This window comes from Hyperolius riggenbachi, chromosome 10, assembly GCF_040937935.1.
Source record: "Hyperolius riggenbachi isolate aHypRig1 chromosome 10, aHypRig1.pri, whole genome shotgun sequence".
Classification (NCBI taxonomy): Eukaryota; Metazoa; Chordata; class Amphibia; order Anura; family Hyperoliidae; genus Hyperolius; species Hyperolius riggenbachi.
In genome coordinates, this window is record NC_090655.1 from 28,646,963 (window position 1) to 28,671,111 (window position 24,149).

The 24,149-nt window shown below is 45.2% G+C and overlaps 1 protein-coding gene across 1 annotated transcript in view; it reads right to left on the reverse strand.

Annotated features, from left to right (window-relative positions):
- LOC137535930 (alpha-2-macroglobulin-like) overlaps window positions 1-24,149 on the reverse strand; it is a 203,547-nt gene that overhangs the window by 141,814 nt on the left and 37,584 nt on the right. The window contains exons 4-9 of the mRNA XM_068257820.1: window positions 19,831-19,883; window positions 18,879-18,899; window positions 13,272-13,428; window positions 12,744-12,828; window positions 4,802-4,967; window positions 3,727-3,841 (exon numbers count right to left, since the gene is read on the reverse strand). Of these exons, the coding sequence (XP_068113921.1) occupies window positions 3,727-3,841; window positions 4,802-4,967; window positions 12,744-12,828; window positions 13,272-13,428; window positions 18,879-18,899; window positions 19,831-19,883 (597 nt within the window). The remainder of the gene's footprint in view (window positions 1-3,726; window positions 3,842-4,801; window positions 4,968-12,743; window positions 12,829-13,271; window positions 13,429-18,878; window positions 18,900-19,830; window positions 19,884-24,149) is intronic.

A 24,149-nucleotide genomic window follows, 5' to 3' on the forward strand; every position in this document is an offset into this window, starting at 1 on the left:
CTGAAATATCTGGCTAGTAACACCTCCCCCTCCTCCTGCCCAGACTGAGCTCCCATAAGCCCTTGCTACTGTCTAAAAATGCCAAGGCACTCTGAAAAGCTGTGGGCGAGGCTTGTTTAGTTTATAGGGAATTACAGTATTAAAACAAAAACAAAAAAAAAGTATTGGGCTTGAGGAATGCCCTATAAACTATATTAAAAGAACACAATTATGCAATGAGTAAAAGTTTATCTCGGATCCACTTTAAAGAGAACCAGCGGCGGTTCTATGGGGGGCAGATGGGACACAGAGGCATGTTCTCTGCCTCATGACATTCCTCCGTGTCCCCACACTGCCAATCTCTGTCCCTCACCGCCACACTATAGCCTCCCGAGATTAGCAACAATATTTTTCACTATCTCTGAGGTAGACACAGGGCAGAGGGATTCCCTGTTTAAAACGCCCACCAAGGGCGTTCCTGCAGGGTTTCCAGAGCTGCCATTGGGCAGTTCTCTCTCCCTTGTTGCGCCCCCTGCCACTCCCCCGTCTCCCTACACTCTAGAAGAGACACACAATCTCTCCTTGCAGCGTTGTGACCCAGACATCACAAGTGAAAGTGGGCCAGTGCAGCTCACAGGTGCGGCGGGGAGTGGCGGTTTTTGTGGCTACCTTTTTTTTTTTTTTTTTTTTTTTCTTTTTCAAACTCAGCCGGTATGTGACCCAGATATGACCATGTGACAGCTGTGAAGCCATCATACGTGGGTCGCAGGTCTGCATCATAGTTTGATCTTCTTTCCTCTCCTCCCCCCTTCCCTCACTCCATCATCACTACAATATTTATCAAATATTTCACCAGTGGCTCAGATCAAGCTAATTATAGTAAGAGAGAAAAAGAAAGGAAGAGAAAAAACAAAACACAAACACCAACAAAAAAAAACTCCACCTACCCATCTTAACATTAAGTGGTTAATATCCCTTTCCGACCACCCACTTAGTTTATGGGCATGCCCTCCATGCATGAGCCATCAGGGCCGGACCGAGCCCAATGGGGGGGACAGGCCTCATGCACAAACAGGTCACATATCTAAGCTGAGAAGCAAAGCAATTACTCTTATTTCACCTTTCATACACATTCATATAAGTGCCTTCTATACTTCAACATATAGTCATGCAACTGCACATTCATCCATCCATTCATCCGTACAATTTCAGTTGGTAATATAGTGGTTATTTGGTTCTTTTCTCCTCATCCCTCCCACTTCAAATACTTAACTGCATATTATATGTTACTTATTTTTTCCCATGCAATTTTCCATTCCTCCATTTGTTTGTTGGTGCCAGCATCTTCCACACTGCCCTCGCCACCTTGTAGAAAATCTGACATCATCCATATCCACTCTTCCATACTGGGAGCTTCGGGGTTCTTCCAGGATTTTGCTATAAGTTTCCTGGCCACAATTGCTGCAGGGGTTACTAGTTTATTTGCATGTCTTAAGCTGTCAGGTTCCATGCAATTCAATAGAGCGGTACTGGGATGAAAAGGGGAAGGAAGTTTAATGAAACCTCCTATCTCTCTCCAAAAGTTCTGTATAACCGGGCACGACCACCACATATGCATATATGAACCAAACGCGGATGAAGACATCTCCAACAGTTCCCATTCCCGCCTTTAAATTTAGCCATCTTAGAGGGTGTGAAGTACCATCTCGTCATGAGTTTATAATTAACAAGTTGAAATGAGGTATAGCTGGGGGTCCAAATTTCCTGGAATACTGCTCCCCAATCCAAGTTTATGATATGATTTAGGTCTTGTTCCCAGCTTCTACAGAACTTAGGTAGAGGATCAGTTTGACAACTGTCAAGAAGAAAATATAAATTTGCTGTCATTCCCTTCCCCACCCTCGAATGAAGAAAACACTTTTCATACATATTTATGGTTTTACTTATATTATCCTTATGTTTGGAAAGGTAGCTCCTGACCTGGGAGCTCCAAAGCCCATTATCCATTCTGACTATGTTATAGATCTCCCTCAATGTGGAATCTTTGTGGCCAACCAAGTCTAGGATTCTAACGTCTCGAGGGAGCCCACTTTCCCTGAACCACCCTGAGGTTAAGCCAGGTTGAAAATCTGGATTATTGCGTAGAGTGGTTAGTAATGATATTTTATTGCTCTTTGACATAGATCTTATAACTTCCATGTGGGTTTTAATTGCAGGTGCTAATAATGGATGGCTGATAGAAGGGAGGAGTTTTACTACCGTGTGGGGGTGCCACGAATCCAACATATCGTAATTAAACAGACTTCTTTCATATGTTGTCCAGAATCTCTTCGGGTCGCATATCCTGAGATCTAAGATTCTTTGCAATTGGAAACATTGGGCATATCGTTTAATATTTGGTGCCCCCATTCCTCCCAATTTCTTGTGCCTGCTTATTATCTTATATGAAATTCTGCGGTTTGGTGTTCTCAATATGAAATTTTGAAATATATTGTTCCAGACATTATACCAATTCCTCTGGATGTTTATTGGCACATTTTGTACTATAAATATTATTTTAGGAAGAATTTTCATTTTTATAAAGTTGATTTTCCCAATTGTATTAAATTGGGCATTTTTCATTTTACTCAGTATCTTCTCACAATCTTTTTGCACTGGTGTATAATTATGTTTGAATAGATCATTGAAATCACTACATAAATTGATACCGAGATATTTAATATTAGAATTGGTATAATGAATGCCATTGAAGTTGAAGGGTACTCAATATTTCGGCGAGACTTTTTATGTTTAATACCGTAGTTTTAGAATTATTTACTTTATAGTTCGAGTATTTGGAAAATTCAGTTATTATTTTATTTGCTGCTTCGAAAGAGGTCAGGGGATTGGTTAATGTCAAAAGGAGGTCGTCCGCGTAAGCTAATAGTTTGCTTTCATAGTTACCTATATGCCACCCAGATATCTCCATATCAGAATGGATCATGCGTATTACACAGGGACACAGAGGCATGTTCTCTGCCTCATGACATTCCTCCGTGTCCCCACACTGCCAATCTCTGTCCCCCACCGCCACACTATAGCCTCCCGAGATTAGCAACAATATTTTTCACTATCTCTGAGGTAGACACAGGGCAGAGGGATTCCCTGTTTAAAACGCCCACCAAGGGCGTTCCTGCAGGGTTTCCAGAGCTGCCATTGGGCAGTTCTCTCTCCCTTGTTGCGCCCCCTGCCACTCCCCCGCCTCCCTACACTCTAGAAGAGACACACAATCTCTCCTTGCAGCGTTGTGACCCAGACATCACAAGTGAAAGTGGGCCAGTGCAGCTCACAGGTGCGGCGGGGAGTGACGGTTTTTGTGGCTACCTGATCTGCTCAGCCCCATGGGTCAGGTAGCCTACATTTTTTTTAATTTTATGTGCCCACCTGGCTCTCTTTAAAGGTTCAATATCCTTTTCAAAAATGCTGATTAAAGCAGTGACTAGCAGATTGATCTTGTTTTATACAGGGACTGTTCAGATTCAAATCTAGAAGTACAAGCTGGTTATAGAAAGACTTCATTACAGGCTTGGCCCATTTGAAAAATTGGTAAGTAAGGGGGGAGGGGTGTCCAGCTCCTTTTCAGCTTGGAAACACATGACCTTATTCCACAAGTGTGGTTGGGCGGAGCTGGGATCCTCAGGGGAGGATCTCGAATGACTCATTTACATATACATTTTACAAGATTAGAGTTTCATGCCTGATTCTCACCAGTATTCCCCTCTGTTAGTGAAGCCTCCACTTTTAAAGACTGTAGTGGATGTGCCTGCGAGATATTCAATAGACTAAGTTCGAATGTTTCAGATAAACAACCTTGATGATCTGTCTGAAAGACAAGAGAAAATATTGTATTCAGTATTGTAGCCGACACCTGGCACACAAATCAATCTTGCCAGAGCCGAGACAAGGTCCTCCAGCGCCCAAGGCTGAGACCCCAAAGTGCGCCCCCCATCCCCCCCCACCCCAGCCATCACACACTGATTGCTATTACCAAGAGGTGCCCCAGGGCCCCCAACACCTTAACCTCTAGTTATCTGGCCTGCTTCACTGCCATATATCCCCTTTTCTTATTTCTCTCTGCTTCAGACACAACAAGGGAATGATAGCTGAATGAGTTGTGCGCCCCCTCCTACACTGCGCCCTGAGGCTAGAGCCTCTCTCGACTCTGCCTTGGCCCTGCACTCCTTCCTACACTGCGCCCTGAGGCTAGAGCCTCTCTCGCCTCTGCCTCAGCCTGGCCCTGACTTTTTCTAGCGGCGCGTGGCCTTTCAAACTGCTGCAGATTCCACTACCCTTTACCAATGATTGGATTATAGAGCATTTGGTTTGATTTAAGAAAAAGCTTTTGTTCATCAACTCCTTTATAGCCCTGGCTTACACTAGTGCTGTTCTCTTTGCCATCGATAACATCACTTTAATTTTTGCAGTAAAATTCTTCATTTTGTCGAACACTGGCAACCCAGGGTAGGAGATTTGGGTGCAGCCGGCGTCACCTTAGACCGTAATAGGAATTAAGGCTATAGCGGCACACAGTGGGTAACTTCGTCAGAAAACAGAGCTGAAGTTACTTTTAAAACACTATAATTCGGCCTCCAGCAATAGCTGGAAGCCGAATTACATCATTCCCCAAAATCCACGTGGACCTGGAGGGAGAATAGTATTTAATGTCGCCGGGAACTTGTGCAGCAGCAGGATAACCCATATATCGGCTGTATCCTGCGCCCAAGTCTCCCGGCGGCACATTCTCTCGTACTCCATTTTATGGCCATAACACAGCTGCACTCACCTGCACACCCTTTACCCGCTCGCAGTCACCTGTATCCTCCAGATAGTGCATTGTACTTTCCGGTGCAGCTAGCAATTCACTTAAATAGTTCTGAATCCATAAAGGCAAAGTTGCTTTGCAGATAGAAAGGTCCATCAAGCCTTGAACTGGTTTTCCATAAATATAACTGTAATACATAAAAGAACACCCATGACCTCTGGTGTGCTTGAAAAGAATCATAATCAAATAAAAACAAACTCTAGGAACAAAAAACAACAGTTTATTCCAGTTATTAAATGGAGGGGTTAGACAGCAGTAACCCGGATATCCGACCTTTTTTCAGCTATCCGGATAGTTATCTGTGGATATTTGGTCGCATACCAGGATATCCGCGGATATCATGCGGATATCCGGATCTGAATACTGTAACTAAGAAGATGACATAATTGAGGCAATCAGAAGGCTCCCAGCAGAAGCCCTAGCAACCAATCACAGAGGGGAACCCTGGCCAGCCCCACCTGACCTCATTGAGCCAATCAGAGGGCTCCCAGCCTAAGCCCTGGCACCCAATCACAGAAAGGAACCCTGGCCAGCCCCCCTGTATAATAAGGAGGGCTGCCATGATGAGAAATATCGTCTTTGCTTGTGTGAATGCTCACTGAGAGACATGCTCCAGTGCTGCTGGCCTAGCAAGTGCTGTACACAGTGATAAACTTAAAGCTGTTCAGTGATTAACCCCTTCACTATCACTACACTATTGTATTGTTAATTAGCTTGATTTCCTTGTGTGACAGTCATAGTGTGGGCTGCATGCCTGCTGCAGCTGCCATGTGTGTGTGTTGTGCACAGACCAGGGCAGCTGCTGCCTGCTGGCCAGCTATTAGCCTTAGCTAGCTACAGTATTGGTTAGGGATTAGGAAATAGGATTACTGTGTTATTGTGTAGTTAGTACTGTAGTACTGCAGTCAGTGCTAGTAGTTGTTAGAGTAGTAGTACTACTGTGTTAGCTTAGTACAGAACTGCTGTGCTGCTGAGCAGTGCCAGTGTGACAGTTAGTGTCTTCTCCTCTGCTGTCTGACTGTCACTCGGCACGTTGCACTTGGCACGTGGCCCTTGGCACTTGGCACGTGGCACGTGGCACTTGGCACTTGGCACTTTGCACATGGCACTTTGCACGTGGCAGGTCGCACATGCCAAGTAAAAAGTGCCAAGGGCCACGTGCCTAGGGCCACGTGCCAAGTACCAAGGATCACGTGCCAAGGGCTACTGTCAGACGTTACACCTGCTGCTGCTGCATTGCCCTGCTCCTGCTGCCTTTGCTGCTCCCACCGCCAGGGTGCCACAGGCCACTGCTGCTGTGCTGATACCACCTGTATTTAACCCAAAACACAATTTCTGCATAATTGTTTGGAGGTGTCTGGGCTGAAAAGTGTCATGTCCCAGTTGTGCAGTTGGACTTTGGACACAATGTGGGCTGCACGACCGCTGTCTAGAACCTAGTCCTGATGTTAATTGACAGCCATTTTTTTTTTTGGGGGGGGGGGAGATTTTAAGTCCCCACATCATCAATTAGTGTTTCCCTTTAAAACATAATGATGCTACATGCCTCATTTACCCTAAAAAACGTGTTTAAAGCAATTTAAAGGCCACTTCTGGTTCTTCTATCCAGATATCCGAATCTGGCCGGATACCCTGGATACTAGGGTCAGATATCTGATTCGGATCAGAAAATTTTGAACTCTGATATCCGACCCGGATCGGATATCTGGGCATCCGGATCCGAATCGGATCCGGATTTTGAAAACTGGTATCCGAGCAACACTATTTAAAATATATTTGTAAAATATCAAAATGTCTAGCACTGTCATTTTATGGGATGTGTACACTGCCTACTTCTTCTGACTTATGGGGATGATGGTCACTCTGACTGAGCCGCTGCGCCCCTCTGCCACTGTAATAATACTGACATGTGCACTTCATATAAAAATGTTTTTATTCAAACCACTATGTATGTAGGCGTTTAACAAAAAAAAAAAAATAACAAATGTATACTTTTTTTCTATCGTAAATTTAAAATTGTTTTTCTCCAAAACTATAAGGTCTTTTTAAAAAATATATTTTTCCCCTTATACCCACTGTCCTCCTTAACATTGGCATCCAGTGTGCTTGGTTCTCCTTAACTTACCCTGACAATTTGGTGATTCTAGGTTATAAGGGGGCTTTGCAATTTAACACAAAAATCACTGACATTAGGCGAAAATAAACGCTAAAATATTCGGGCGAATGTTTGCTTGTCGAAGCGAAAATTGTACTTATTTTGGCGAAAATTCAGCGAAAAGAATAATTTGCATTTTCGCTCATCACTGATAATACTGAATAGAACGTTAGTAGCAAAGAAAATAGTCTCATATTTTAAAGAGACTCTGTACTGTCTGATTTGTACAGTAAAAAACATACCAATCACTGTGATCTCCTGGGTTTTTCTTTGCCATTTCCGCCGCTCCCCACCGCAATCCTGGCTTTTAATCGCCAGTTTTAGGCAGTGTTTACAAACAAAAAACATGGCCGCTAACCAGGAAGTGATGTTTGTGTAAATATATATCATGTTACAGTATACTACAAGTTTTTATTACATTGTGAATTATCTGCACTCCATTCTGGGATTAGCATGTGACAGGCAGCAGCTCCTCCCCCCCCCCCCCCCTCAGCCTCACAAACTCAGAAAACTTAGATTAATAAACAAAGCACACACACAGAGCCTGCAGGGGGAGTGAAGAGGGCATGCATAACTTCTCCCTATCACAGCAGAGGCAGCACATTCCTCTATGAGCTGACAAAGCTTGACAAAGAAAAGAAGATTAGATATATTACAGAGACAGTGCAACTAGAAAAGGCTGTAGTAAGCCAGAGCACATTAGAACAGGTATAGGAACTTATAGGATAGAAGAAATAAGCCTGAAAATGTTGTTACAGTCTCTTTAATTTTTAGATATATAGCTTATTTTTATAACATTGCATAATTATCTAATATTTACAATTACAAGTCACACTCTGGCCCATATGCAATTCACTTTTTCACCGAAATTTTCTCCAAGGTGATATTTTCAAACTTGTCTATAAAATGCTTGTTTAACCACCAGCAAGCAAGAAAATACTTAAAATAGTTTTGATAGCACTTTTCCACCTACGTTTTGGTTCTTTTTCAATTACAAAGTGCTAAAAGTTGATCTAAAAAGAGGTTGAAAAGTTATCACCTAGGAGAAAACTCAGGAGAAAACGTGAATTGCATAAAGGCCTCTGTATTTTACTATTGTGTACTGTGTACTGTATTGTGTACTATAACACAAGCAGAGCTAATGACCCTTTCAACTTCCCAGCAGTAAAAATTAAAATCTGTCTCTGGCTGTTTCGTTGATGTATAAGTGCTCCAGAAAACAGCGACCCAAGTTGAGTTGGAGAGCTCAGAGAACCTCTTTTGCATAGATAACTACTGGATTTTTTTTTCTTATCTCTCCCTGTACTGGAAACAATATTAGACTCATATATGTGCTACTAATGTTCCATTACTTAGCTGTACTACACATACAAATAATTATCTCATAAGTTTATTTTCACTTCAGATTCCCTTTAAAGGGGAACTGAAGAGAGAGGTATATGGAGGCTGTCATGTTTATTTCCTTTTAATCAATACCAGTTGCCTGGCAGCCCTGCTGATCTATTTCTCTGCAGTAGTTTCTGAATAAAACCAGAAACAAGCATACAGCTAGTCTTGTCAGATCTGACTTTAAAGTCTGAACCACTGAAACACCTGATCTGCTGCATGCTTGTTCAGGGGCTATGGCTAATAGTATTAGAGGCAGAGCATCAGCAGGGCTGCCAGGCAACTGGTATTGTCTAAAAGGAAATAAACATGACAGCCTCCATATACCTCTCTCTTCAGTTCCCCTTTAAAGGGACTCCGAGCTCAGAAAAAAAAGGAAAGTTGTACTCACCAAGGGCTTTTTCCAGCCCAGTGCTGGTCGGGAGGTCCCACGCCGGCGTCCTGGCTCCTCTCCTTCTCCCCGCTCCGGAATGGCTGGCAGGCCGCAGCCCGGGCGACACTCTCCCGAGTGTCGGGCTGCTTCTTCCGCATATGACGCGGTTTACGTCACACGCCGGCCGCCTCGCGTCATCACGGCGGCCGGCGTGAAAGTACTGCGCATGCGCGAACAAAGCGCGCATGCGCAGTACTTTCACGCCGGCCGCCGTGATGACGCGAGGCGGCCGGCGTGTGACGTAATCCGCGTCATATGAGGAAGAAGCAGCCCGACACTCGGGAGAGTGTCGCCCGGGCTGCGGCCTGCCAGCCATTCCGGAGCGGGGAGAAGGAGAGGAGCCAGGACGCCGGCGTGGGACCTCCCGACCAGCACTGGGCTGGAAAAAGCCCCTGGTGAGTACAACTTTCCTTTTTTTTCTGAGCTCGGAGTCCCTTTAAGCAAACTGCGCTGAGCATTGGCTTTTAAGTAGGAGGGCTTTTTGGACTCTTTTAGTCCCCTATACTTTCCTATTGGTTTTGTGTCACCCTCAGCTGCTTGGTTACTCTGTTGTACTGGTCCAAGCCCTATCTCATACAGTCATATCAGTCCCTGCCATGTACTGAGGAAGTCCAACGGTCCTAAACAGGCTATCTGCATGTTTTGTTGATGTAGATCTGTAAATTTTATAAGCTATAGGCTTACTATACACCAGCGGTTCTGGATGTAAGCCTGGCTTCAGGGGCATAAAGAGATCATTTGCATATTCAGTAGTGGTGCATTGTGGGAGATCACAGTCGCTCACTTAAAGCCGAAATATCGCAAATACCTTCTGTTTTAAGAAGGCAAACTACACTGTAGGAGTTAAAATTTCTTCTAAGTTTTCACTGCTGTCTAAGTCTTCCCTCCATTCCTTAGTCTTTCCTCTCTTCCTTATTCTTACAGTATTAGTAAACAAGGCACTTGTATTACATATATGCTCTCTGGCTCTGCAACACCTGCAGGCTGCAAATGGTAATTGTGAATGTTTTATGTGTAATATTCTGGGACAGATTGGCGACAAGTCCTTCAGATTGAAATGGCCCAGGAGCTGCTCTTAAGCTTTTACACCACCACCATTGAGTTCGGCTTCTGCTTGTCTATCCTAGTCTGGTACACTGGCTCCTCCACCAGAGACAGATACAAACTCCAGAGGGTCATTAGAGCAGTGGAGAGAATTATCGGAAGACCTTTCCCCTCACTAAACCTCCTCTACAACACTAGACTACGCTCCAGAGCAGAGGATTGCCAGTGACCCCTCTAACCCTGGTCACCGCTTTTTCAGTCGGCTCCCTTCAGGTCGTAGATTCTGCAACATCTCCACAAGAACTTAGAGGCAAAGAAACTCCTCCCCCCCCCCCCCCTCTGCTGTCAACCTCTTGAACTGCCTTTAGGCCATCCCGCATTTAGCGTCCAGCTACATTGCTCCCCCCAGCTGTCTAGCACTACACAGTGTTCGGAACAGTACCCTGGGGTCTCCATTTTTATACTCCTTTTTAATAATTATTGATGGTACTCCTGTTATGCGTGTCCTATTGTTTACACTTCACATCTCTACTCTAAACAATTGCATGTGCCAAACACAATTCCAGGCAGCATGCCACAGTCGTGCTTGGTGATTAACCACTTTATCCACCACTACAGTATATCTACGTCCTCTGTGACTTCATCTGAGCCACGAGGATGTAGATATACGTCTTGTAGCAGAAGCCCAGCTGTGCACGACTGAGCTTGCTCCTGTTCACACCTCTGGCACTATCTGATGCAGCACTAATTGATGAAAGGGAATATATGTTCCCTGAACCAATTAGATTGATTTTTACTATTAAAAATACTTTTATTTTCTCAAATCATAGTGAAAAATGCGCCTTGCAGCATTATTTCAAAATTAAATATCTTCAGTTTTGTAATAGTCTGTAGAAAAAGCCAAACAAAATGTGTGTTCTTTATCTACAGTAGTCCTTTTTATTTTAAACTGGAATTGGTAAAACTGAAAAATAATGTTTTTTTTTTCTCTATTTTTTTAATTTTTTTCCCATTAAAATGCAGAGAAAACAAAATTGATCAAGGGAAAATAATGTCATACAATGAAAGTCTAGCTTGTCGTGAAAAAAACAATACATATTTCTTTTAGGAGTTATACGTAGGGATAACGTTATTGCTGTTTAAATAGGAACATAGTTAAACTGTAAAAACTGCTCTGGTCCATAAGTGGGAAACAAGGTCTGGACGCAAAGTGTTTAAAATTATTCTGATTCTTATGTCAGAGCACAGTACAGTATTTTACAATACGGTATTTTCTCTGGATCAATGCTATAAAAGCTTGTTTAGGCTACAGACTAGAGATGTCACGAACCTCCGATTTTCGGTTCGCGAACCCTGTTCGTGAACTTCCGCGAAAGGTTCGGTTCGCGAAAAAGTTTGCGAACCGCAATAGACTTCAATGGGGAGGCGAACTTTGAAAATTTGAAATAATTCTACCAGCTAGAAAACATGTTTCAAGAGCTCTAATACCTGGAGGCACACCTGATTGAGTGAAATACACATCACTGCTGGAGGACCCACCCTCCTTCCTCCAAGCTAGGTCCTTTATACCATTTGACTCAGTTATCTGCCTACACTAATTAGTTATGGGACAGCTGCTACACACTCTGCTAGGGAGATTTTAATTGGCCTCCTCCCACCTCCCTTCTACCCTTCTACCTATTCCCTCCTACCGGAGGGAGGAGGCTCTCATCTGCCAGGGAATTCCAGTATTTCAAAAACCAGCTTATATACCATGATAGGGATTTGAACCCAGGCCTCAGTGTATGGTAGGCAACTAACATATCCATTGTACCACCAACACTACTAGCTGAAAGTAGCTGAAAGTAGCCTAGCATGTACCATTTATGCTTAATGCAAGAGAAAAATTAGACAAGACAAATAACATTTATATCACACTTTTCTCCTGGCAGACTCAAAGCACCAGAGCTGCAGCCACTAGGGCACACTCTATAGGCAGTAGCACAGATATGTAGCCAGACATGGCCTTGTATTTTGTGTTCAACAGTTGTCACAAGAAAAATTAGACAAGATAGCAGTGTTAGGAAGACTTGCCTAAGGTCTCCTACTGAATAGGTGCTGGCTTACTGAACAGACAGAGACGAGATTGGAACTCTGGTCTCCTGTGTCAGAGGCAGAGCCATTCACCATTACACCATGCAGCCACTGCTTCCCGACATGTAGCCAAGCATGGCCTTGTATTTTGTGTTCAACAGTTGTCCAAAGAGAACCTCAGATAGCCAGGTAGATCTCTCTCCCTCTCTCTCTCTCTCTCTCTCTCTCTCTCTCACCGCTTTCCGCGGAATTGTATTTTGAGCATAAATGGTACATGCTAGGCTGGCTTCAGCATGTAGTGTTGGTGAGAGAGAGATGAATCTACCTGGCTATCTGGGGTTCTCTTTGGTATATGGGGTTCTCTTTGGTATAATGTATATAAGCTGGTTTTTGAAATACTGGAATTCCCTGGCAGATGAGACCCTCCTCCCTCCGGTAGGAGGGAGGAGGGAATGGGTAGAAGGGGAGGAGGGAGGAACCCACAAACAGGCTAATTAAAATCTCCCTAGCAGAGTGTGTAGCAGCTGTCTCTTAACTAATTAGTGTAGGCAGTATAAGGACCTTACTTGGAGGAGGGAGGGGGGGTGGGCCTTTAGCATTGAGAGCAGTGTGTATGGCAATAATGTGTCTGCTGGCTGTAATATAAAGAGTCAAAGTTTTGCTCAATAGAGGTTTATGGGGCGAAGCGAACTTCCGTGAAAGTTCGCGTTTGGTAGGCGAACGCAAACCCCCGAAGTTCGCCTGGAACCATTCGCCGGCGAACAGTTCGCGTCATCTCTACTACAGACCACTATGTCCATAATCCAACTTACCTGCCGCAAGCTTTCACTGTGACGTTATTGTCCAGCACAGTCATTACAGGTGGGAGATCGATTTTTAACTCAAATCTCTTTCTCTCTAAACAAAAATATAAATGTCAAATTGCAAGGTTAGTCAAACTGCCGAACTGATTCCAAATTTAAAGCCCTACTCCGGTCATAGATTTTAAAGTGGAACTGAAATAAAGTAAAAAAATAAGCCTGTGAAAACCTTAACTCCCGCTTCCTCCTTCCTCCCCTCTGCCTCTGAAATCTCTGGCTAGTAACCTCCTCCCTTCTCCACCTGCCCACACTGAGCTCCCATAAGCCCTTGCTACATGAGTCTGAGAATGCCAAGGCACTCTGAAGCTGTGGGCGAGGCTTGTTTACTTTATAGGGAGTTAGAGTATTAAAACAAAACAAAAAAAGTATTTGGCTTGCTGGATGCCCTATAAACTATATGAAAGGAACACAATTATGCAATGAGTAAAACTTTATCTCGGATCCACTTTAAGTGGATAAACCAGTAACCAGCATTCTTACCCATTTCAGCCACAGTGAATGTTGTTCTGTAGAAATTCGGTATGTTTATTGTATATTCGCCCAGCGAAAGCTCATTAGCCAATGGGAAACTAAGTGAGGCGATTCCTCCTTGTGGGGATACATCCAACCACTGTGCCAGACGATTGTCATCGGGATCCTGTGAATAAATATATACTTGTGTCAGCCTAATAAGCCACAACTGCAAATTTACTGAGTTATGAACAAAATAGATAAAGATTTATTGGTTTTAAAATCACAAAACACTGGGGCACATGAGAGGCGGCTTTTTCATCAGGTGAGGTACGCCAATCACCTCCTCTTTTAATACAGTGTAGAGAAACCGAGAGCCAAATATAGTGTAGTATGTTAAACATAAATGAAGTAAAGGTTATCGTGAGAAAATTATACTCACAAACGTCGGTTACCACAAAGGCAACCACTGTATAGGCAGGTGAGGAGATTAGACTCAGGGATACCAGGGGTGGACACGGTATAGCAGTAGGAGAACAGAGGCGCCAGCAGGATAAAAGCGGATAAAAACTTAAAAATTTGCTGGGAGGAAGTGGTGGACTTACCTCCATAAAGCAGATAGTGTTGGGCGAACATCTAGATGTTCGGGTTCGGGCCGAACAGGCCGAACATGGCCGCGATGTTCGGGTGTTCGACCCGAACTTCGAACATAATGGAAGTCAATGGGGACCCGAACTTTCGTGCTTTGTAAAGCTTCCTTACATGCTACATACCCCAAATTAGCAGGGTATGTTCACCTTGGGAGTGGGTACAAGAGGAAAAAAATATTTGAAAAAGAGCTTATAGTTTTTGAGAAAATTGATTGTAAAGTTTCAAAGGAAAAACTGTCTTTTAAATGTGGAAAATGTCATGTTTCTTTGCACAGGTAACATGCTTTTTGTCGCCATGCAGTCATAAATGTAATACAGAGAAGAGGTTCCAGGAAAAGGGACCGGTAACGGTAACCCAGCAGCAGCAGCACACGTGATGGAACAGGAGCAGGCGCAGGAGGAGAAGGCCATGCTTTTTGAGACACAACAACCCAGGCCTTGCATGAGGACAAGAAGCGTGCAGATAGCATGCTTTTTACCGCCATGCAGTCATAAATGTAATAAAGATAAGAGGTTCAATAAACAGGGACCGGGCGTCAACGCTAACCCAGCAGCAGCAGACGTGATGGAACAGGAGGAGGCGCAGGAGGAGAAGGCCACGCTTTCAGGTGCAACTCAGGCCTTGCATGAGGACAAAAAAATGTGTGCGCAAAGCAATGCAATGAGTAGTTTTCAGGACACAATGGGCTATTCGGAGGAGCTATTCCCACCCCCACAATCTTCTACCTGTGAAAGGTCAATGGAACAGCCACAAATGTTGTGCCCGGATTCAGAACCTTTTTCTGTGGAAAATGCACCTCGCACTGAAATGCAAGGCGAGGCCGAGGATGAACATGACGTCAACAACTCAACATGACGCAAAATGGGGGCGGAACAGAAAGCTGCTTTCAATGTTTTGAAGGCCTTAATTGCCTCCGGTGGCCAGTTAGATGCATCATTCATCACACCCAAATCCCAGAGCAATGTGTGCAGGAATTTGAATCTCAGGAGGTGTACCGAGATCATCTGGACAAGTGACCAAGTGACAAAGTGACTAGTGACAAAGTGACAAAATGACAAAGTGACAAGTGACAAAATGACAAAGTGACAAGTGACAAAGTGAGAAGTGACAAGTGACAAGTGACAAAATGACAAAGTGACAAGTGACAAGTGACAAAGTGACAAGTGACAAAATGACAAAGTGACAAGTGACAAAGGGACCAGTGACAAAGTGACAACTGACAAAGTAACAAAATGACAAAGTGACAAAGTGACAAAGTGACCAGTGACAAAGTGACAACTGAGAGGTTGTTCTGGGGAGCTCCACTGCACTCAGTCGCATATGAGGAGAGGTCTCGTCGGGACTGCTGATCCTCCTCAGCTTGCTCAAAGCCTTGAGGGTTCCTGAAGATCCTCTGCTTGGAGTTCGCTGGGGTTCAGCTTGGTGTCGGGGTCGGCGGCGTCCTCCTCACTCCAACGTGGCAGATCTTCTGTTGAAGGAAAAAAAAAAAAACATTGTTAAAAGTCCAGTACCGCTTCTGAAGGACTCACCAAGAGATGCAGGAGCGCTTCAATCCAGCGCACCATCGCTCGCTGGGTGATGTCCCTGCCTACGCGCTGGAATTCTACGCTGCACATGCTAGCACGCTTTTGCGCAGTGCCGAGGCGCATTCCAGCAGCTAGTAGCTACCAAGCTTCTGTGGATCTGATTGGGCCACCATGTTGGATCTCTGCCAAGTCCTCCAAAATTTTGAGCAATCCACGTTGCGTGACTGAGCAGTGACAACTCTACAGTCAGCATTACAATACCACTGCTGTGTTTACTGAAGAAATCAATGTTGAAGATGGAAACCGCTGGCATGATGCAAGTGGGGGATTCTGAAGATGAAAACGATCAGCGTGATGATACCAACATCAGGCAACCTGCCTCAGGAAACGCTGGTCCCAGCTATGACAAAGAACATGACGAGGAACAGCTGGAGTTGGAGCAGGAATTGGATGCCCCCACTGCCGAGGGACAGAGCGGTGCACGTTGGACTTCCACAATTTAGCGGGAAAGGACAGCAGAAGAGGAAGAAAGTGATGCTGGTGACGAATATGGTGCATCACAACAATCACAACGCTTACAAGAACATGAAGATAGAGGAGTCTGGCAGGACTCTCTGGCACACATGGCTCAATTCATGCTAGACTGCATTGAAAGCGGCCCACGCATTATTCACTATTAATTATTATTCATTATTCTGGAATCTGGACAACACCAATTACTGGGTTTATACCCAGTTTATACAAACACAATGTTAAAAAACTGATTGAAGAAAGTGTCAGACAGGTCAAAAATGGAACAATTCCAGCAGGCCCTTGAGGATGGAGACTTTAGAGAGGAGATTGACATCCTCCTCCTTCTCTAGCCAGTTGTACGCCGACAGACTGACTTCAGCAAACCCAGGAGGACCAGGAGGGCAGCAAAGAACACAAGCTGCTGCTAGTGCCCAAAAGGGAATGGTATTGGCAGTGTCCTTGGAGTGGGAACATTTTCTGACACCCATGCAGCAGCCCACAGAACAGCAATCGGGCAGTTCCACGTCCTCCAACACCAATCGCCTAGAGAAGATGGTCAAGGTCCAGGACTACATGTCAGATGGCGTAGCTGTGTTGAACAATCCATCTGCAGACAGACGGTGAGTGTGACAGGCAGCACAGAAGGACCATGGCAACTCACTCATAGTACCACAGTTTGATAGTGCTGCCCAAAAAATTATATGGATCCGTGGACCCGGGCACTGCGGGCAGTACTGGGAAGTGGGAACGCAGATTTTAGTACCTAAACACACGATACAACATGTTTTCCGGGGTCGGACTCTGAGGCACATACAGATGGTCCCGATCATCATCCTCATCATACAACTCTTCTCCTGAGTCTGACCCACCCACCACCTCTGCCACCCCAACATCCCCAGACACAGACCCCTCATCGTCCTCAACATTAACTTGGGATGCTGGCCTGAGCCCGACCTCCTCCTCCACATCAGGCCCCATCATCTCCTCAATGGCAGCCCTCATTAATCGTTCTGGCGACGGACCGATGGACACAACATTCTCCTCCGGAGAGGGCTGCTGCTGACCACTGGCTGCTGTGGTGGATGTTATAGCTTGCGTGGGGCGTTGGCTGTTGCTGTTGTTGGGAGTGCTGCTCACAGCGGAGGTCTCTGAGGAACTCATGGTGAGCTCATATAGTGGTTGGCGGTGAGTGGAGTATTACTGATCCCAGCAATATACACACTGACTGGCAGAGTACGCAATGCTATATAGTCTGGCTGAGCGGTGTACACAGAGTGGCAGTACACACAATGCTATATAGTCTGGCTGAGCCGTGTACACAGAGTGGCAGTACACACAATGCTATATAGTCTGGCTGAGCGGTGTACACAGAGTGGCAGTACACACAATGCTATATAGTCTGGCTGAGCCGTGTACACAGAGTGGCAGTAAACACAATGCTATATATAGCGTGGCTGAGCGAGGTGCACAGTGGCAGTACACACAATGCTATATTAGTCAGGCTAAGCCGTGTACACAGAGTGTCAGAAAACACAATGCTATATATAGCGTGGCTGAGCGAGGTGCACAGTGGCAGTACACACAATGCTATATTAGTCAGGCTAAGCCGTGTACACAGAGTGTCAGAAAACACAATGCTATATATTAAGCGTGGCTGAGCGAGGTGCACAGTGGCAGTACACACAATGCTATATATAGCGTGGCTGAGCGAGGTGCACAGTGGCAGTACACACAATGCTATATATAGCGTGGCTGAGCGAGGTGCACAGTGGCAGTACACACAATGCTATATATAGCGTGGCTGAGCGAGGTGCACAGTGGCAGTACACACAATGCTATATTAGTCAGGCTAAGCCGTGTACACAGAGTGTCAGAAAACACAATGCTATATATATAGCGTGGCTGAGCGAGGTGCACAGTGGCAGTACACACAATGCTATATATAGCGTGGCTGAGCGAGGTGCACAGTGGCAGTACACACAATGCTATATATAGCGTGGCTGAGCGAGGTGCACAGTGGCAGTACACACAATGCTATATTAGTCAGGCTAAGCCGTGTACACAGAGTGTCAGAAAACACAATGCTATATATATAGCGTGGCTGAGCGAGGTACACAGTGGCAGTAAACAATGCTATATATAGTGTGGCTGAGCGAGCGGTGTACTACTGTTCCCAGCAGCGACACACAATGACTGGGGGGGACCCTGGCTAGCGTGGCTTGAGAGCGAACTACCCTGCCTGCCTACCCAAAGCTAAACCCACAGACAAATGGCGGAGATATGACGTGGTTCGGGTATTTATTTACCCGAACCACGTGACCGTTCGACCAATCAGAGCGCGTTCGGGTCCGAACCACGTGACCCGTTCGGCCAATCACAGCGCTAGCCGAACGTTCGGGGAACGTTCGGCCATGCGCTCTTAGTTCGGCCATGTGGCCGAACGGTTTGGCCGAGCACCGTCAGGTGTTCGGCCGAACTCGAACATCACCCGAACAGGGTGATGTTCTGCAGAACCCGAACAGTGGCGAACACTGTTCGCCCAACACTAAAAGCAGACACGAAAGACTGTCTGAATAGTAGCAATCACAATCACAAAGTTTGGGGTACAATTTAATAAATGTGATTGCTACTATTCAGACAGTCTTTTGTGTCTGCTTTATGGAGGTTAAGTCCACCACTTCCGCCCAGCAAATTTTTAAGTTTTTATCCGCTTTTATCCTGCTGGCGCCTCTGTTCTCCTCCTCTTTTAATACGTTTTAAAGAATTTTTTTTATTGGGTGCCTTCATCCACTAGTTGCCCTTTTTGTTTCCTAACACAGTTATCAACATTACGGAGGTCCAGTAGTCTCCACATCTCTGGGATCTTTGCAATTCCAAGTTGAAGAATGCCACACCAGTTTTGCCCCATCACCCTCCCCCATGGCTTCAGCAAAATACCAAATCTTACCGTTATCTCCACCAGCGGGTACTGTGAAAATAGAAATAAATAAATCAAATTAATTAAATAAATAGTAATAAAATATACATATATATTCCGACGAAACAGCAAATTTGTGACTTTCTCTTCCATAGGATTTTAGCTTAATGTATACTTAACCTAAGGCAAAGCTATGTAAGGTAAGGTAAGCACAGAGGTATATTCATGCATAATCTATATACCTCTGTGCATTCTCTGTTCCTCTAATACACAGATAACGTTGGTAGACTGACTTTAGGAACATCAGAAAATAACCACTTGAGGACTGCAGTGTTCTTCCCCCCCTCCTTCCCTTTTCATGAAATTGGCCACTGCATCTTTAAGGCCAAGCTGCAACTCAGCACACAAGTGATTCCCCCCCTTTTCTCCCCACCAACAGAGCTCTGATCGCTCCCCCAGTGTTTATTTTTTTTGCCAAATATTTTTATTATTATTTTTCTAATAAAATTCAGCTTTTTTCTTTAATTTCTCCTTTCCTTCAGCCTATCACAGGTGATCACTTCCCTGTGTCCCAGGGGGGCAGTCGTGTCACACAGCTGTTCCCAGTACAGCGTTGCTGCAGATCTCTAACAGTCTCCCAAGCGGTGATCGCTGCTGGGAGACTGAAGGCGGTTCAGAGCTCCGCCTTCCAAGCAGGAGATGCGCGCGATCTCCTGCTAGCCCCATAGACGGCCGTTCACACCAATCGGCGTAGAGCGGTCCTGGGGCTGCCGCACTGCTCACACCAATTGGCGTGGAGCAGTTGGCAAATAGTTGATGGCTAACTGATAAAGTTAAATTAGGCAAGCTTTGTGGGATCTAGTCCCCTTCTTCAGGCATATTTCCAGATATTAGCTGAAGTAAAACACTGATGCAGGTAAATAGTAATGAAACTTTAAAAAGTTGTACTATATTGAAATATTGCTCATAAAACTTTGTCTACCTTAATATCCTCAGCTTGGAAATTCTGATTCAGGAGTACAATGCGAAAATTCACTGAAAAAAAAATAAATTAAAAGAAAATACATTTTAATTCAATTGGCTACAATATTGCATACGATGTATATTTCCTATAATTGATCACCTCCACGGCATCATTATTTTAAATTACCTACAAAGTTCTTATCAGAATCCCTGAGCAACATGGAAAACATTGGAGTATCCAGCAAACAAGGCTGTGTTTCTGCATAGGCTATATAGGCTGTGTTAACCTCCCTAGCGTTCTGGACGAGCTGAGCTCGTCCAGAGACGCCGGAGGTCACCGCTCAGGCCCTGCTGGGCCGATTTGAATATTTTTTTTTCAAACACACAGCTAGCACTTTGCTAGCTGTGTGTTTGCGGCGATCGCTGCCGCTCGCCGACGATCCTCCGCTACCCGACACGAAAGAGGGCCCCCGCCGCAGACCCCATGCGCAGCCTGGCCAATCAGTGCCAGGCAGCGCTGAGGGATGGATCGTGACTGCCTATGATGTCACAACGGCGATGACGTCATTCCATTCGTCACCATGGCGACAGGGAAAGCCCTGAAGGAAATCCCGTTCAGAACGGGATTTCCTGACGGGCATAGGCGCCGGTGGCGATCTGAAGGGTGGGTGGGAATCGGAAGGGAGGGGGGTATCATGTAGCTAGCGCTAGGCTAGCTACATGATTAAAAAAAATTAGATTTCAAAAACCATGCGCAGCCGTGCGGCTGCGCATAATCAAGACGCCAGGGAGGTTTTAATATATTCTATACATTCTCCCTACAGCCTGGTGAGACAAATGCTGGCCACATTCAATAATAACCAGCTAAAGGAGAGTACACAGAATTTAACCTCCATAGCGGTATCATTATTTCTGGATTTTAGGGTCTAAAAGTGGCACAATTTCTTCACAGGCTATTAGACCCTAAAAGCAGGGGAAAAAAATCATCTCGATAGAGAGATCTTTAGCAGTCCAGCAATTATTCAGCTCCCCTGGATCCAGCACTGCAATTCTCCCTCCGTCCACCGGGTGGCACTCTACCCCTATAGTTAGATTGCCGTCTGTCGTCATGACGACAGATGGTGATCTCACAAGAGGGATTGAGAGCCTCTGAGGACCAGAGGAAAAATGGCTGCAATTCTCTGGATCCCGGGGGAAGTGAATTGAAACGCTGCCCTGCTGCACAGTCTTTCCATACCTCCCGGCGGCTACAGGGCCGGTTCTAGCCAAACTGGGGGCCCCGGGGCAAAAGGAATATGGGGCCCGACACCAATACCCACTACACCACCCCCTACCGCAGGACAGATCCCCCCCCCCTCACTCGTTTCCCCCCCTTCCCCCCGCGCACTGCCCCCCACATTGTAATAAAGGCAGAGGGAGAGAGACACACTCACCTCCTGAACGCTCCAGGCAGTGCAGCTCCCATCTGTCCCCTCTGTAGTGATTGTCCTGCACTTCCTGCTTCTGCGTTCAGGCACTAGAGCCCGAACGGATTAGCAGGAAGTGCAGGACAATCAGTACAGGGGAGACAGACGGGAGCTGCACTGCTTGGATCATTCGGGAGGAAAGTGTGTCTCTCTCCCTTTATTACACTGCGGGGGAAAGGGGGGGCAGCGCGCGGGGGAGAAGAGAGTGAGGGGTGAGATCTGCCCAGTGGCAGCCACAGGGGAGTGCGCAGAGGTATCTGGCCAGCCCTACAGCCATATGATTTAAGGCAAAGGGGGACACTTGGGGCCCCTATGGATGCGGAGATCCTTTGCCTCTATGGAAGCGCCGGCCCTGCCTGCCACTGCTTCCACCACCAATGGCCAAGAACGGTACCTGGCAGCCCAGCTGGACTAATTACATGTTTAAATAGATATGTGGCAGGCTTGGGGGCCCGGCTGGGGGCAATTGTCCCCCTTGCCTTAATGGTAGTGCCGGCCCTGCGCGGCTACCACAAGTCAGACTCAGGATTACCGCTCTGAGCTGCAGATTTCTGGCCTGGGCCTGACTCGGGGTTATCAATAAGAAGGTTAAACAATAGTAGATTCTTGAACAATGTGAATAGGGTATGGCCACTGGACACAAGCCTCAATCCCCTCTAAAGGGGAGAAGTCTGTTCACTCTGCTCTTAAAGTGACACTGAAGAGAGAAAAAAGGTATGATATAAGGAATTGTATGTGTAGTACGGATAATGAATATAACTTTAGTAGCAAAGAAAAGAGTCTCATATTTTTATTTTCAATTATATAGCTGTTTTGTATAACATTGCATCATTCTGTAATATTTGCAGTTTACAATTACCCTCTGTATTTTAAATGATGAAACAGAGCAGAGCTAATGACCCTTTGAACTTTCTGGCAGAAAACCCTTAAAGAGGAACTCCAGTGAAAATAATGTAATAAAAATGTGCTTCATTTTTACAATAATTATGTATAAATGATTCAGTCAGTGTTTGCCCATTGTAAAATTGTTTAATCCCTGATTTACATTCTGATATTTATTACATGGTGACATTTTTACTGTTGGCAGGTGATGTAGCTGCTGCATGCTGTTTTGGCAGTTGGAAACAGCTGTAAACAGCTATTTCCCACAATGCAACAAGGTTCACAGACAGGAAACTGCCAAGAGTACTACGGTCCTCAGAGTTTCTTTTTGGAGGGGTTTCACCACAATATCAGTCATACAGCGCCCCCTGATGGTCTGTTTGTGAAAAGGAATACCGTATATACTCACATACAAGCCGAATTTTTGACCCCCAAAAAGGGGGCCAAAAGTTGGGGGTTCGGCTTGTATGCGAGTCTTGGGTGGTGGTGGGTGGTGGTCCGCGGCTTTACACCGCAGCTGTGCACTTTACTAGCTCTACTGGGGCACTAACTACCAATACTGGGACACTATACTAGCTATACTGGGGCACTACCTACCCATACTGGGCACTATACTAGCTACACTGGGCACTATACTGGCTATACTGGGAACTTTACTGGCTATACTGGGCACTTTACTAGCTATACTGGACACCATACTAGCTATACTGTGCACTTTACTAGCTATACTGGGGCACTACCTACCCATACTGGGCACTATACTAGCTACACTGGGCACTTTACTGGCTGTACTGCGCACTACACTAGCTATACTAGGGCACTACCTACCCAGACTGGGCACTATACTAGCTATACTGGGCACTTTACTAGCTATACTGAGGCACTACCTACCCATACTGGGCACTATGCTAGCTATACTGGGACACACTGGGGGGATCACGCGGCCTGCACCAATCCAGCATTTCCTACCCCGGCTTATATGGGGGTCAATCATTTTCCCCTGGTTTTTCAGGTAAAAGTTGGGGGGTCGGCGTATATGCGGGTCGGCTTATATGCGCGTATATACGGTAGATTTCTCATGTAAAAGGGGGTGTCAGCTACTGATTGGGATAAAGTTTAATAATTGTAAGAAAAGACAAGTTGAAAAAAGTTTTTCAGAAAATAGCATTGCTCTCTGACTAAATTAGTCGGAGAGCTCAGAGAAGCTCTTTTGCAAAGATGACAACTGAAGTTATTCCTGTACTGGAAACAATATGAGACTCACATCTTGCTACTAATGTTCTTAGCTGTACTACACATAAAATTCATTATATCATTATATCATATATTTATTTCCACTTCAGATTCCCTTTAACCTCCTTAGCAGTAATCCCGAGTCAGGCTCGGGACGGAAATCCACAGTTCAGAGCAGTAATCCCATGCCTGAGTGTATATAACTATATGCAGGAGCTTCTGCAGATCTCATACAGTTCAACACTGCGGTTCAGTAGACTTCCCATAGATCTTATACTGAAATCTATTAAAGTGAACAGCTTTCGCGTCCAGGGGATGGATAAAAACAGGGTCAGTAGTTCATATATTTTTTTCTCTGTGAGACTGTGAACGTTTCATATGACGAGTCAGTACACCATTAAACCACTTTGTTAGCTTTGAAAAAGAAAAGAAAACTGAGATTCACATCAGCTTATTTTCATATCAGGCTTCCTTTAAAGTGAAATTATACTCCCAAAACTTACATTTTTAAATTTCAGTAACTACTCTTAGTTACATAAACGTAATTCCAAGTATTCCCTGTGTATAAAAACATTTATTTTCACTGGAGAGAGCAGTGGAAACTTGCTTACCTCTGGTTTATTTGCAAATGTAATTGTTTTTCATTCATTGGCAGCGACCACCCCCCTTCCCCGCTGAATAGACACATTGCCCTGGCAACTGCTGAGTCACTTCAGCAGAAAAGGAGGGGGCAGAGTGAAGGCATGGACCAGTGATG